The sequence below is a fragment of the Bos grunniens genome, chromosome 2 (genome assembly GCF_055505025.1).
Source record: "Bos grunniens cultivar Pamir isolate PY7600 chromosome 2, Bosgru_T2T1.0, whole genome shotgun sequence".
NCBI lineage: Eukaryota > Metazoa > Chordata > Mammalia > Artiodactyla > Bovidae > Bos > Bos grunniens.
The window spans coordinates 109,584,014-109,597,845 of NC_141166.1; the positions used below are offsets into that span (position 1 = coordinate 109,584,014).

The 13,832-nt window shown below is 40.6% G+C and overlaps 1 protein-coding gene across 12 annotated transcripts in view; it reads left to right on the plus strand.

Annotated features, from left to right (window-relative positions):
• NOSTRIN (nitric oxide synthase trafficking) overlaps nt 1-13,832 on the plus strand; it is a 63,670-nt gene that overhangs the window by 28,761 nt on the left and 21,077 nt on the right. For 4 of the 12 annotated variants that reach the window (XM_086356417.1, XM_086356424.1, XM_086356457.1 and 1 more), the window contains 3 exons: nt 2,163-2,225; nt 4,989-5,087; nt 11,045-11,170. In XM_086356417.1, the coding sequence (XP_086212543.1) occupies nt 2,163-2,225; nt 4,989-5,087; nt 11,045-11,170 (288 nt within the window). Of the gene's footprint in view, nt 1-2,162; nt 2,226-4,988; nt 5,088-9,110; nt 9,219-11,044; nt 11,171-13,832 lie in introns of all 12 variants that reach the window. The other 8 variants (XM_086356387.1, XM_086356395.1, XM_086356411.1 and 5 more) reach the window with 3 other exon arrangements.

The following is a 13,832-nucleotide window of genomic DNA, read 5'->3' on the forward strand; positions in this document are numbered from 1 at the left end:
TTATAAACACAATTTTAAGAGGAAATGCTTTTTTATACTTTTCAGCTTGGGATTAGGTTAAAGCAATAATAGGTATTGCTATAGATATCAAATAGCCTTAAAACTGAAGAAAAATGAACAATACTTTCAGGGCACCTGGTCATCTGTATGGCCTATGTACTTTTCCTTCCAGAACAGTTTCATTTGTGCTCCTTTTCCTTTTATTTGTGCATCATATAGTCAGTAAGTACTTCAAAATATATTTCCAGGCAACATACTGCTGCTACTGCTAAGTCACTTCAGTCGTGTCCAACTCTGTGTGACCCTATGGACGGCAGCCTACCAGGCTCCCCCGTCCCTGGGATTCTCCAGGCAAGAACACTGGAGTGGGTTGCCCTTTCCTTCTCCAATGCATGAAAGTGAAAAGTGAAAGTGAAGTCGCTCAGTCATATCTGACTCTTAGTGACCCCATGGACTGCAGCCTACCAGGCTCCTCCGTCCACAGGATTTTCCAGGCAAGAGTACTGGAGTGGGGTGCCATTAAGGGGTATTTAACGAACGCTGCTTAGCTCTAATAGAGATGGTGTCACTGTCTGGTAAGGTGAGAAGTTCAGAGCAGTAGTAGTAGGTCTTTGCAAAAGGTAGGGGCAGTAGCTAAGCGGAGTTTTAAGTGACCACAGCCAGAGAAAGCCAGTCTTAAAGGTGGTAAGTCCGTAGGATGAGGGGATTTATGAAAGCCCTGATGGAAGAGAAATGATACTGAAAAATTCTTATTTGAACTCATGAAACTACGTCAGGAAATGGAATCAATGTTGGGTGAACATCCATGTATTTTTACTAGAATGGATGCCCTCCTTAGGGCTAGGATGATGGGGCAGTTTACAGTAGTTACCAGAAAGTAATATAATCTGCCTTTGCAAATCATCATAATAGAAATCAAACACTAGTCTATATTTCATTAATTACAAAATATTTTCATACCACATAATAATATGATAATCACCAGAATTTCCTTAGTACTTACTAAATCAGACACAGTGCTATGATTCTTATCCCATTGCTTTAGATAATTAATATCATGGTCCCCACACTGCTGGTTCAGTTCGTAATTGTTTCATATTTGCCGATCCCTATTGCACCCCTGGGCTTCCCTGGTGGCTTAGTGGTAAAGAAGTCGCCTGCCAATTCAAGAGGCGGAGGTTCAGTCCCTGGGTTTAGAAGATCCCCTGGAGAAGGAAATGGCACCCCATTGCAGTATCCTTGCCTGGGAGATCCCATGGACCTCTAGAGGAGCCTGGTGGGCTACATGGGGTCGCAAAGAGTCAGACACGACTGAGTGACTAAACAACATTGCACCCCAATCACCCTATCACATTTTCTCACAAAAGATTTGAATTTTTTAAGTGAACTCGATCTGCATTTCAGCCACAGAAAGTCAAAAGTGGCACAATGCATAAAATTATTTTAATCGTATTTGTTACAATAAAACACATAATCCAAGTTTAATGAACTGGTAAGAAAAAATAAAGGTACAGTGTTGCTAGATCTCAATGTGGTTGAGTGATGGCTGGTCTAAGGGTTTAGAGGAAAGGTCTATGGTTCAGGTAAAAGGTTTTGCCCTCACTTAAATCTGGTCTCCTTACGAGGCTGCCTAGGTCCATTTTCATCGGCTTTATTACTGTTCCACTGGCTATTGTAAAGTAGGAGAAAAAGTTAATTATGATGAAGGATTCAATCTCTTTAAAATTAAAGCAGTATTCACTTCAGAAATTATAAGACACTTAGCTAAGTTACCGCTGAAGGACTTTTACCATTTCTCAGGGTGTTAAAGTGTGGGCTGCACAGAATGAAGCAGAAAAGGAAGTGATAGGATGGGACGTGATATCAGGTTACACAAGTTCCTCCTCCACTCCACACAGATTGTGCCCATTTATGGTTTTTTTTTAATATAACTAAATATTAGAAATGATTATCTTACCAACCAAATGCATTCATACTAAATCCTGTGATAAGATTCTTGACCTGAGGAAAAGAGAGTTGGCTACTTTCTCAGGAAATATGTCCACTGTAAGGTTTTTAAATTTCTATTGCTTGTGATACGTTATACTATAATTAATAAGCCAGCACCATGACTCAACAAGAGGACAGCAAGATTTTTTTTTTCCCTTTTTCCCCCTTGATAGCTTGAAAACGAAGTTGAGAAGACAGCAAATCTTGTTATTAGCAACTGGAATCAACAAATTAAGGCAAGTATACACAAATGTCATTTGTGTAAACTCAATATTGAGGATTGAAGCTTTTGGCATTTGCACAAATGTGATCTTTTTTTTTTTTCTGAAGTGAAAATGTTCAATCATGTCAGACTCTTTGCAACCACATGGGCTATAGCCTGCCAGGCTCCTCTATCCATGGAATTCTCTAAGCAAGGCTACTGGAGTGGATTGCCATTCCCTTCTCCAGGGGATCTTCCCATCCCAGATATCGAACCTGGGTCTCCAGCATTGCAGGAAGATTCTTTCCCATCTGAGCCACAAGGGAAGCCCCGTGCATTTTCGTGTCAGTATTTGTAAGTGCTAACTGAAGAGAAGAATGTTTCCTCATCCGAGTTATTATATAGATATGTCCATGGAAATCCCATGGAAAGAGGAGCCTGGAGGGGTACAGTCTATGGGGTTGCAAGAGACTAACACAACTTAATGACTAAACAACAACAACAAATCTTTCAACTAAATCTATAGAGGAGCAAAACTCCAAATATGGCTTTCATTTATAGCTAATAAGTAGCTTTTATTGTATGTCAAGTGCTATATATATTTATGTATTGAATCATCACAAAAACCAACCAGTGTGGTATATGACTACGTGTTGTCCCATTTTATAGATGGGTGGGGAAATGTAGACACAGAGGTTAATAATCTTCTAAGGTTACAAAACTGGTTAATAGTTGAACCAAGTAACCTGAGCTCCAGGTTACTGACCTTAACCATTACCTACACTGACTGCCTCTCTGTATAATTTGTAACTTAGGGCATGATATGAATACTGAGTTTTGGTCTTGTCTTTTATAGAAGGTCATTTGTGACCTGTTTCTCCAGTGAGAGGAGCATGGTTGAGGGATGGGTAAAGCTGTGTAAAGGGGAATGCCTGTATTGATTCCATGAATATGTATGACCCGCTTCTTGTGCAGCATGCTGCACTAAGACACAGTCCTTGTTTCATGTAATTTAAAGTATACTAGCTAGATATTAATAACATGTGTGCAGGAAATAGTGAATGACTTCTAAGGAGAGAAGTTATGATCTGATGTGAGAATTTAGGGCATCGTTATATGGTCGTAAGCAGAGAGAATCACAGATGGTGCCCATATGTATGTACAGAAGATTATTCTAGAACAATCTAGTTTAGAAGGAATTCATTTTGAGTGGGAAAGACTAGAAGCCAGGGCAGAGGGAATCTGCTCAGAAAACCCAATGATCCCCTTTGAGAAGACCTGGACTCCCAAAGTTGAAATTCTCCTTTTTCATCTCTAAAGTACTGGTGCCCCAAAAGATCCTTCTTTCTCAAGTAGACACTCATGAGTGCCAAATAAGGGGAGACACCTTCAGAAACTGGGGGCCCCATTTCAGCCCTCAGTGTTGCCTCTGAAGCTGCTGCTGGAATCGAGGGCTCCTTAAGTCAAGGACATTATTTATAAATGTTTGAGAAAAGTGAATTTATATACTGACAATAGTAGTCCCGGTAAAAAGATGCTCATGAGAACCACTTTTATAGTAAATATGTGAACGTCCCATAAACAGTGTCCAGTCATTTGTTTCCAAGTTTGCTCTTGATTTATGAGCTTTCTCAAACAGTTTGTTTTTAAAGAATTCATTCTTAAATATTCAGCTTTCATGGAAAATTTGATATAATAGATGGGAAGAGAAACCATTTTCAGTAGCTGTCACTGCTTTCAGGAACAACTACAAAAAAACCTTATTTCCCAGTTTCCACCAAGTAATTTTTCTAAGTAAAACAATTTTATTTTTATGAAGATTGACAGAGAAATTAGGGAACATAAGATGCTTGTGCTATAATAATTTTCTCTCCAGTTACAATTCAAGGGATTCAGCATGTCTTCATTCAGTAATGAAGCATAGTCTGTTTGGGAGATGCAAGGGAAAAGCCTTAAAGGACCAAATGTCCTTGCCTCCTGCTCTCGTTTATCAGCAGGCATGTGACCAACAGAAGGTGGGGGGAGGCAGGCTCTCTAGGCTGCTTGTTCCTTGAATTCCCTTTTATAGAGGTTTCGCGTGTTTAGAGACATTCAGAAGGCTTTGCCTCTGACTTCCTAGGGAAAGAGAGACGTAGATTTCCCCCTTCATTATCTGGTTTTACAGGCCTTGCAACTTGAGGTGAAACACCATACAGCCTTTTCAATCGACCCGGTTCCTGAACAGGCTGAATCCAACTCAAACCAGATTCTATTGATTTATCTCTGGAACATCCCGAGCTGGGGCTGTATGCAACAGAGAACAATCACTTAAATTATAATCCATGCCGAGGTTGGAGGCATCAGCAGAGGAGGGGGACTTTAAATGCTCTTCCTTCCCAACTCCTCCCTCCACCTCCCTGCTGCAAATTCAGGGCAGTTCGCAGGATGTCAGGCAGATGCCCAGCTCTCAAGCCAGGGCATCAGGGAGCAAAATTTCCCTTTTGCTCTAAGTTTTAGGAGAGCATCTTAAAATGACCTCAATTATGGTTTGTAGACTTAGCCTTCAATGATTTAACAAAATACATGTCCCTCTTGAATGAACTCAATGCAATGAAAAAATATACAATGGTTCTCAAGGAAAAATATTAGCCACTGTGGTGTTTTAGCAGATTTTGGGGTGAGGGCAGAAATGAAGAACTAAAAATACACGATCATTCAAGCTAGCACGTGAATATAACTTGTTCCAGAACAGAAGAGTTTCTCTCTTGACACCAGTTTCTGATCCTTCTTTGCTTTTCTTGTATGTTTTTGACTCTAGGCCAAGAAGAAATTGATGGTTAGCACCAAGAAACATGAAGCACTTTTCCATCTTGTAGAAAGCTCCAAGCAGATTACAACAGAGAAGGAGAAGCAGAAGGTAACATCTCATGGACAGCTGAATGCATGTGGCTTAGAGATGGGTGGGCTTCCTGCCGTTAGCTGTGAACACAGGAGAATTGGCTGACTCCACGTCTGTATGGGGTCTCTGCAGAGCTGTAGTGTGGCAGAGTATGAGATGGGATCCAAAGTTATTCCTGGTCTCCACATATTTTTGAAAGGTATTATCAACAGATGACAAAGCAAACCAGTGTCCAATGTTTTTGATAAGGATCCCTATTAAACACCCCAAATAAGCTCATACCCCAAATAAATAAGATATACATATGCATAATATATAATGTACTTTACCTATCCTGTATATCCTATATATACTTTTATATTATATTGTTACAAACCTTATAAAACATAAAAAAGTAGAAATATTTGAAGCATGTGGTAAAAATGAAATAATATTTTCAGTGATTAGTTGATCATGATGACTTCATATAGTCATTCAATGACATACACAAATAAAATATACATGTGGGACAAGGTTCAGCCTTAACCCCAGTGAAATATAAATTCGTATTTCTAGTATGTCCTCTTATGTCAAGTTTTTGGTCAGCTTCTTATCAGCTCTCATTAGATTATGCCAGTTTTCACCTTTTCACACCGGTGATGATCCAGCCGTCATCCAGAGCAAGAGAAAGCAGGAGCTCTGACGTTTTCCTGTGGCTTTCTTGCATTTGTATTAGTATTTCCTGTGGCTTTCTTGTGCTTGCATTGTTAACATCAGTCTATAGCTTCACAGCAGAAATCTGCATAAAGCATGTGTCAATTTTGTGTATGAACCTAACTGAAGCTAGATGAGGACTTCCCTGGCAATTCAGTGGTTAAGACTTCGAGCTTTCACTGCAGAGGACTCGTGTTCAATCCCTGGTCAGGGAACTAAGATTCCAAATGCTGAGTGGTGAGACCAAAAATATAAATTAATAAATAAATAAAGCTAGATAATACATCTGCAAATCCATATGATCCAGACTCCTTATGACGGACACATGTACGTAGATACTGAGTGAAGAAATGTGTGTAAGGACCCACATCAGCATCTCATGTTGTAAAATTTCCACTCTCCCTCCAGAAAACTTCAGAATCTTCAACTGTCCATGCGTGGGCACCAGTATCAATTCATATATTGAATAAGAGCAAGCTTGAACACTCTTTTTATGCATAAATGAACACAAATATTATTGGGATACTAATTATCTTACACACCCCTTGTGGTGTGTGTCCCAGACTGGAAACCTCTGAAATAGTCAATATCTTCCCCTAAAGATGGGCTCCCTCTACGAAAATGCAGGCCACACACTGCAACCCAAAACATCCTTAAAAGAAGACAAGAATTGTCATCACCGAGTAACTCTATCTCACCTGAGAAACTATTAGCTGAAAAACTTAAATTCATTGTTAGCAAGATTTTACAAGGTTCTTGGTGTCAAGCTTCACAGTTTGAAATGATCATAATAACAAGGATTAAATAATGAGACAGCTTCCAAGAAGGAGGCAAAACCAAAGTAGGTTAAAAACCTAAGCTCTGGGACCCTGCTGTAGGCATTCGGGGCCCTCATTAGAAGCTATTCTTCATTGACGTCAGGGAATAACAAAGGGAAAAGCATGGGCAGCTAAGTGTTGAATTTCTGCTTCCTTCCCTCATTAGCCGATTTCCTGGGAGACAGAAGTCTGTGATCCTCCCCCTACCTTTCTCCAGCTGGTCCTGTTAACTATAGCCCTTAGCTATCATTACATCACAGACCCCTACCGCCTTCATCACTTTATCTGGTAGCTTTCTCATTTTTAGTCCCAAGGCTAAACACCTAAGGTGGCGTTCATCTTTGCCTCTCACAGAGTCCTGCCCATGATCTCCTCCTACCTGGCCTGGCCTGGTTTGGTGCTTCTTGCTTTCCTGCTCAGCAATCCTTACTCTCCCCAGAAGCTGATCTACATCTTCACTCCTCTCACTACTCAGTCTCCATCATCCACTCTCGGCAGACCATCTCACCTACAGCGTCACAGAGAACACAGCGGTCAGCATGGCCACCTGCCTACTGAAGTGCAGTGGGACAGGCCAGTTTTCCATCCTGTGTTATGACTCCCATCCCTGCCTCCTCTCAGTGACCCTTCCCTTGATTAGTCCCTTCTCTCCTGGATCTCAGACAGATTCCTCTCTAAGAGTTGCTTCCCACCAGCCTTCTCAACTTCCCTCTATCTTGGGAGAGTAGAGAGAGTCAGGGAGACACCCTCCATGACCATAGTCCTGTTCCTGTCCACATATCATCTCTTTATTTATTTATGTTTTTACTTTTGGCCTGTGCTGTGCAGCATGTGGGATCTTAGTCCCCACCCCTGCCCAGGGATTGAACCCATGCCTCCTGCATTGGAAGCTCAGAGTCTTAACCAGTGGACCACCAGGGAATCCCTCTTTCTTTTTACAATAAGATTCATTGTGCTCTGTCTCCACTTCCTCATCCTTTCACTTCTCAAAGCAACAACCAAGATTTCCCCACCAATCTGCTAGGAATGTTCTTACCTTAAATACAATGTAGTCCTTGTTGCTAAAGCTAGTGGGTGCTTTCCAGTTCTGACTTTATTTAATTTCTTAGAAGCGTTAATCAGCATTGAATTTCCCCTTTTAGAAATATTCTCAACCTCAGCAAATCTTACTCTTTTGGTTTCCCTGACAGTTTTTTCTTAAGCTCCTTTATGGACTTCACTTGTTCTGCCTGAACTGTCCATATTGCTGTGTCTGATGATATCCCTCCTGGGCCTCATCCTGTTTTATTTGGCTTGTATCTCGAGTCTGACACAGTACTCTCAATATCAAGTGCTCAATAACAACAGGTACTCGACAATATTTTCTCAAGGCTCCATCTACTATGTCTCTGCTGACGATACCCCAGTTTATATCTCCAAACCAAACAGTTTCTAAACTGAACTCTGGCACTTCAAAAAAACTCAATATCCAAAATCAAAACCATCTCTTCCCTCTACCAAAAGTATTTTTTATGCCTCTGTTTTTTATATCTTTGAATATTACCATCCACCATATCCTCCCAATTCTAAGTCCTAACCTAAATGCTCTTGAATTTATCTGCACATATTTCTCTCCACAGCCACTGCTCTCTCCCAGGCCACTGTCTTCACTACTTGGGTTACTCCAATTGACAGACTGGTGTCTTGGCTTTCAGTGTTGCGTCTCCTTATCTATTCCATATACAAGCCAGGCTCACTTTTCTGGAACTTGAATCTGAGTGTGTCATTCTCCTTTAAAAAGCCTGAAAATACACTCAGGTGACCTCAGAATAAAGAACAACTCCTCTATGTGGCTCTTTGAGTCTGACTTGATCCTGGCCTAACTCTTCAGCGCTTTCACTTGCTGTTCTTCCTCTCAAACTGTGTGCTCCAACCTCACCAAAAATATGTTTTTGATAGCATGTCAAGCTATTTTGCCTAACAAATTCCTACTTTCATTTTAGGTTTATTCACACAGGGGTCACTCTGTGATACCTGACTACTTCTCTCATCCTGGGATCTATCACACAGAATAGCGATGGTCTGTGTTGGTCCCCGACTAGAAAAGGAGCCTATCTATTCCTTTATCTACTCCCAGTGTCTAGTACATGACACAGTTGTGGCGTCAAGAAATGTTGATGAATGAATGAATGGATGAGATGTTTGTTCCAAGAGAAAGAAAAGAGCAAAGAAAAAGTATTTAATCTGACAAATTTAAGAAAAGTTTCGAAAATTTTCTTGAATTAGAATATATGAGTCTCCATTCTTCTGTATCTATTTGGGGTTATTTGCTGTAAGTTTGCTGAGCAGAAACTTCTAGTCAATAACTATATAGTGCAGGATGATAAACGTGAGTTGTCACCTCCAAAGTGACTCCATTCTTATTGCTAGGGCTTGGGCACACTCAACAAGAACCAGAGAACAATAGCTTGGCCAAGTATAGCGTGGTACACATTCAAGTTTTTCTCTGTAGCATTATTAGGCTAAAATTCACAAGCTCATGTCTCTGTAGATACATGGCTCATTACACTTGATGTGCAAAACCAACCATGTCCTGAGTAAACCGTACATCAGAGCTGAGGGACAGTTGAATGGCCAGCATGTGAACTGGAATAATGAAGTGAGTGGTGTTAACATTCAGCATTTTGGATGAATGTTCATTACTGAAATGTTAGTCAAAATGTCCTTAAACATAAAGAGGGGCGTTCTTAAAAACATTTATCTCTATCCTTGAAACTCTTAAACTGCTTAAACCAGAGGGATCCTTGGTGCTCCTGAACTGTGATTTGGGGACCATTTGCATCAGAATCATCTGAGGAGGCAATGAAAATTCAGATTTCCCAATCCTGCTACAGAACTACCGAATCAATATTGCTACTTGTGGGACCCTGAAAATTTCCAAGAATGTCTGGTCCTTCCTAGGCATATTAAAGTCTAAGAATCCTTCATATAATGCAACTTCTTCCTTTCCCAAAGATGTGAGATTTTGAGAATTCAGTTCAAGCTATCCTGGTCCAGAGGGTTTTGTATTACTTTGATTTTCACCATCAGAATGGCCAGTTTGGGTGATTGACCAGGGGGCTCTTTGTCAAGGTGCAGATCACTGGGAATCAGGATCCCTGATGGGAAACGAGATTTCCCATTCGACAAATGTAGGAAAGCATTTGTCAAGCTGTCCGTAACTTACAGTGAACAATGGCATGTATCAGGCTCTTCGAAAAGAGTTGGACACACCTGAGTGACTGAACAACCACAGGCTCTTCACTAGTAATAGTAATGCTCACTTGTCTTTGAGTGCTATGCTATTGATAAATTTTGAGCAGTGTGCCTTGTCCCTTACCTGCATCACCTGCTGGACTCCTTGAGACAACACAGTGGGGATTCCCCTTTGGTGGTTCAGCAGATAAGACTCCATGCTTCCAATGCAGGGGGAGCAGGTTCAATCCCTGGTTGGGAAACTAAGATTTTTCCATGCCATGCAGTGTGGCCAAAAGAAAAAAAAAAAAAAACAGAAAACAAACAATACAATGAAGTGGGAGCATCGCTATGCCCATCACAAAGATGAGAAAACTGTGTCTTATGAAGTTTAAGTAACTCACTGGCAGTTAGAACCAGGACTCTAATCCTGAAGTTTGATTCCAGAGTTATACTGCAGAGTTTACATAGTGAAAGTGAAGTGACAGAATGTTCCAGACCTAATGCTAGTTCTACAAATTCTCTAATTGTACAAATCTCTACCTGTGCCAGTAAGAAATGCCAAGGACTAAAGAATTTACTAAATAAGAGTACAGGAATCACCAGTAGATTACAGTCTGGAGTTGCAACTTCCTGATCTGAACTTGCTTCGCCTCACCTGTCATTTGGCCTCATCCCTCATCTGATGCGGAGAAGGCAATGGCACCCCACTCCAGTACTCTTGCCTGGAAAATCCCATGGACGGAGGAGCCTGGTAGGCTGCAGTCCATGGGGTCACTAAGAGTCGGACATGACTGAGTGACTTCACTTTCACTTTTCACTTTCATGCATTGGAGAAGGAAATGGCAACCCACTCCAGTGTTCTTGCCTGGAGAATCCCAAGGACGGGGGAGTCTGGTGGGCTGCCATCTCTGGGGTCGCACAGAGTTGGACACGACTGAAGCAACTTAGTAGCAGCAGCAGCAGCAGGTCATCTGATGAAAGCAGACATATCACATCATATTTAAGGACCTCGGTTTCCTCATAGAAAAATTGAAGGATTCCTATTGAAAGGGCCTGAGGCTTCCTTTCAGTTCTGACATCCCTGTTTTCTGAGAAAGATGTTTGATTTCGTCATCTATTGTTACTGTTTGTGACTTTATCTGGGAGATGAGAAACTCATCATGGGGATGCATGTAATTCTTTCTCTGGAATTACCAAAGGCTTTCATAAATGTGTTCCTGAATATGTGACGCTGATGTTTTACTTTAGCTCCTCAATAAACTGAAAAAATCAACTGAGAAGTTATCAAAAGAAGATGAAAATTACTACCAAAAAAACGTGGCAAGCTGTTCTACCAGACTGAAATGGGAGAACACACTGGAAAATTGCTTCCAGGTAAGTTATGCATTCGTGGTTTTTTGTTTTTCTTTTTCCAAGGAGGCTTTGTGTGGGAAAGAAATCACTGCTCCTAGGCACCCTTCAAGGGCTATGAGAAAAACATTTAACCTCTCAGTCTCCATCCATCTCACCCTCCTCTCTACCTCACACCAGTGGGGGATAATTGTGGTTCTTACTGTATGGCTGCCAGGATGTAGTGCACACGTCCTGGTGTAGTCACAGCTAGCTGGCCTTCAAGGTGTGTTAGATGTAGCTGTCACTAACTACCCTTACCAGAGGCTCTTACTAGGTCTCTCCTTCCTTTTTCTTAGTGTCTTTTTCTCCTTTTAGGGTCTTCCTCCACCTTCTCTTCCCACCACACCCCACTTTCAGCAGTCCCTACTTTTACGTTGGAACATCATGGACATTATCTTCTTCACATATAAAGTCTTCCCAATGGTGACAAGATGTACATTTACTTATATTTCAAAAACCTCCGTTCAGCTCAGCTTTAAAAATATTTAAGACCCTAGGTTTTTGGGTTTTTTTTAAGAACCCAAATCACATGGAGAATCTACTAGAAGCCAGAATCTCCATAAAGAAAAGAAAGGTTTCCTTTCATCGTTTTTGTTTCCTGGTTTGTTGCCACCACCATGCTGGAGAACACTGGAACTTTACTCCCTCTTCCTTTGAGTTCACACAGTTCCTCTTATCCCACATGAGTTCTATTAGGTTCTAAACTTCTCCTCTGGCTTTGAGCTATCCTCTGCCCCCTGAATGCCAAACCAAGCCCCACTAGACCCACTTGAGATGTTCCTGTTGAGTCATCCTTGCCTCACCTTAACCAATAAGGATTCCCTTCCTTACTATTTCCTTGGCTTGTACATACTGAGTCTATACCAACAGGTCATTGATTCACATATTACACTGTGTATTCTTATTCTCTGTTCTTTACAAATGACAGGAGTAACATGTGATATTCATGAAGGCATATAACGAAAGTTGGCTGAACTCAATTAAAAGAGAATTTATTAGAAGTGTGAGAGATAGAAATGGGTCCACCAGGGTTGTTCCATTTCGTTATTTTCCTCCATTCGCCAGCTGTTCTTCCTCTGTCCGATCTGACTCTCCAGACTGGATTCACAGATTCTTTCAGAGGACATTCACTGAGCTGTGCTCAAGGCAGTTTACTAGATACTGTGAAAAATTTCAAGTGCAAATATTAAGAAATGAAACCAATTCCACAAATCATATGTCAAAATGAGTCATCACTTCATAATTATATGTTCAAGCCATACTTCCTACCTTCCAAGAAGAAACAATTCAGTTGGCAGAAATAACCTGTAATATGTTTTGAAAAATAATAGCCACTCAAGGATCTCAGAGTGGTCCAGTGGTTAGGACTCTGTGTTCTCAATGATGTGGGCCTGGCTTCAGTCCCTGGTCAGGAACTAAAATCCTGCAAACCGTGCAAAATAAAATAATGTATGAGGCCAAAATAAAACAGTAATAGCCACTCTATCAAAAATGACTACAAATCAAATGCTTGTTACTGGTAATATTTACTCGAGGAATTATTTTAGAAAACCATTTGCAATAAGTGCAAAGAATCTTAAAAATGTTCACATTCTCAACCAGTGTTCCTCATGTGAGCCACAGAACACAGAAAATAACGTGAGTGGCTGTTTTCTCAGTTCCCCGAGGATGATGGTAACTAATACCACTTTAGATGCAATGGAGAGATGGTAACTCAGTGCAGACAACAGATGCCTTAGGACATTAGGGCTTAATTCTCTCTTAGAACCTTGGTTGAAGAACCTAATTTCCTTTCCAGAAATCCATCTTAAGGAAATAAATGAAAAACAAAACACATATTTCCGTTCGAATACATTAGAAATAAAAAGGAAGAAACAATGCAAGTGGCCAATGTTAAGAAGATGGCTAAATAAATCAATACATTCTATACAAGGGATTATTAATTAAAACAGTGTTTTGGAAACGCATAGCATTGGAAACTGCTTATGAACAATGTTAAGTGAAAAAACCGTATACCAATTTGAATAATTTCGTTGATAACTAGAAATATAAAATCACACATACATATATACCTCAACAGACCAAAATACATCAAAATGTTAACAGGGGTCCTGTCTGGGTGGAAGAATTAGAAATGGTTTTAAAACGTATTTTCTGAAAGCCCGTTATGGCCCCAGAACAACGTCTAGCGTGCTTGTTAAAATTTAGGTTCCTGGGCTTCTCTGGTAGTCCAGTGGTCAAGATTCCACATTTCCATTGCAGGCAGCCTCAGGTTCGATCCCTGGTGGGGAAACTAAGATTCTACATGCTGTGCAGGGCAGTCAAAATAAATAAATAAAATTGAGGATAAACTGACTCTTATGCCCTGAGTTGGGAATGAGAAGTTTTAGGCTAAAAAAAAAACTTAAAATGCAGATTTCTGAGTTCCTGCCTACATGGGATGAGTCACAACTCTGAATGACTTTAGGAAGGGGTCTTGGTGATTGCTATGCATAGTAAAGTTTAAGAGTTTCTGCTCAAGAAAAAGCAAGATATTTCTTTGATCAGTTTCATGAAAACAATTTAGATGAAAATGAAGTCCCTCCAAGCTCCCTGGGTAGTTCTAACCGGAAGGCCAGAACAGCAGGAAATGAAAGGAATGAAT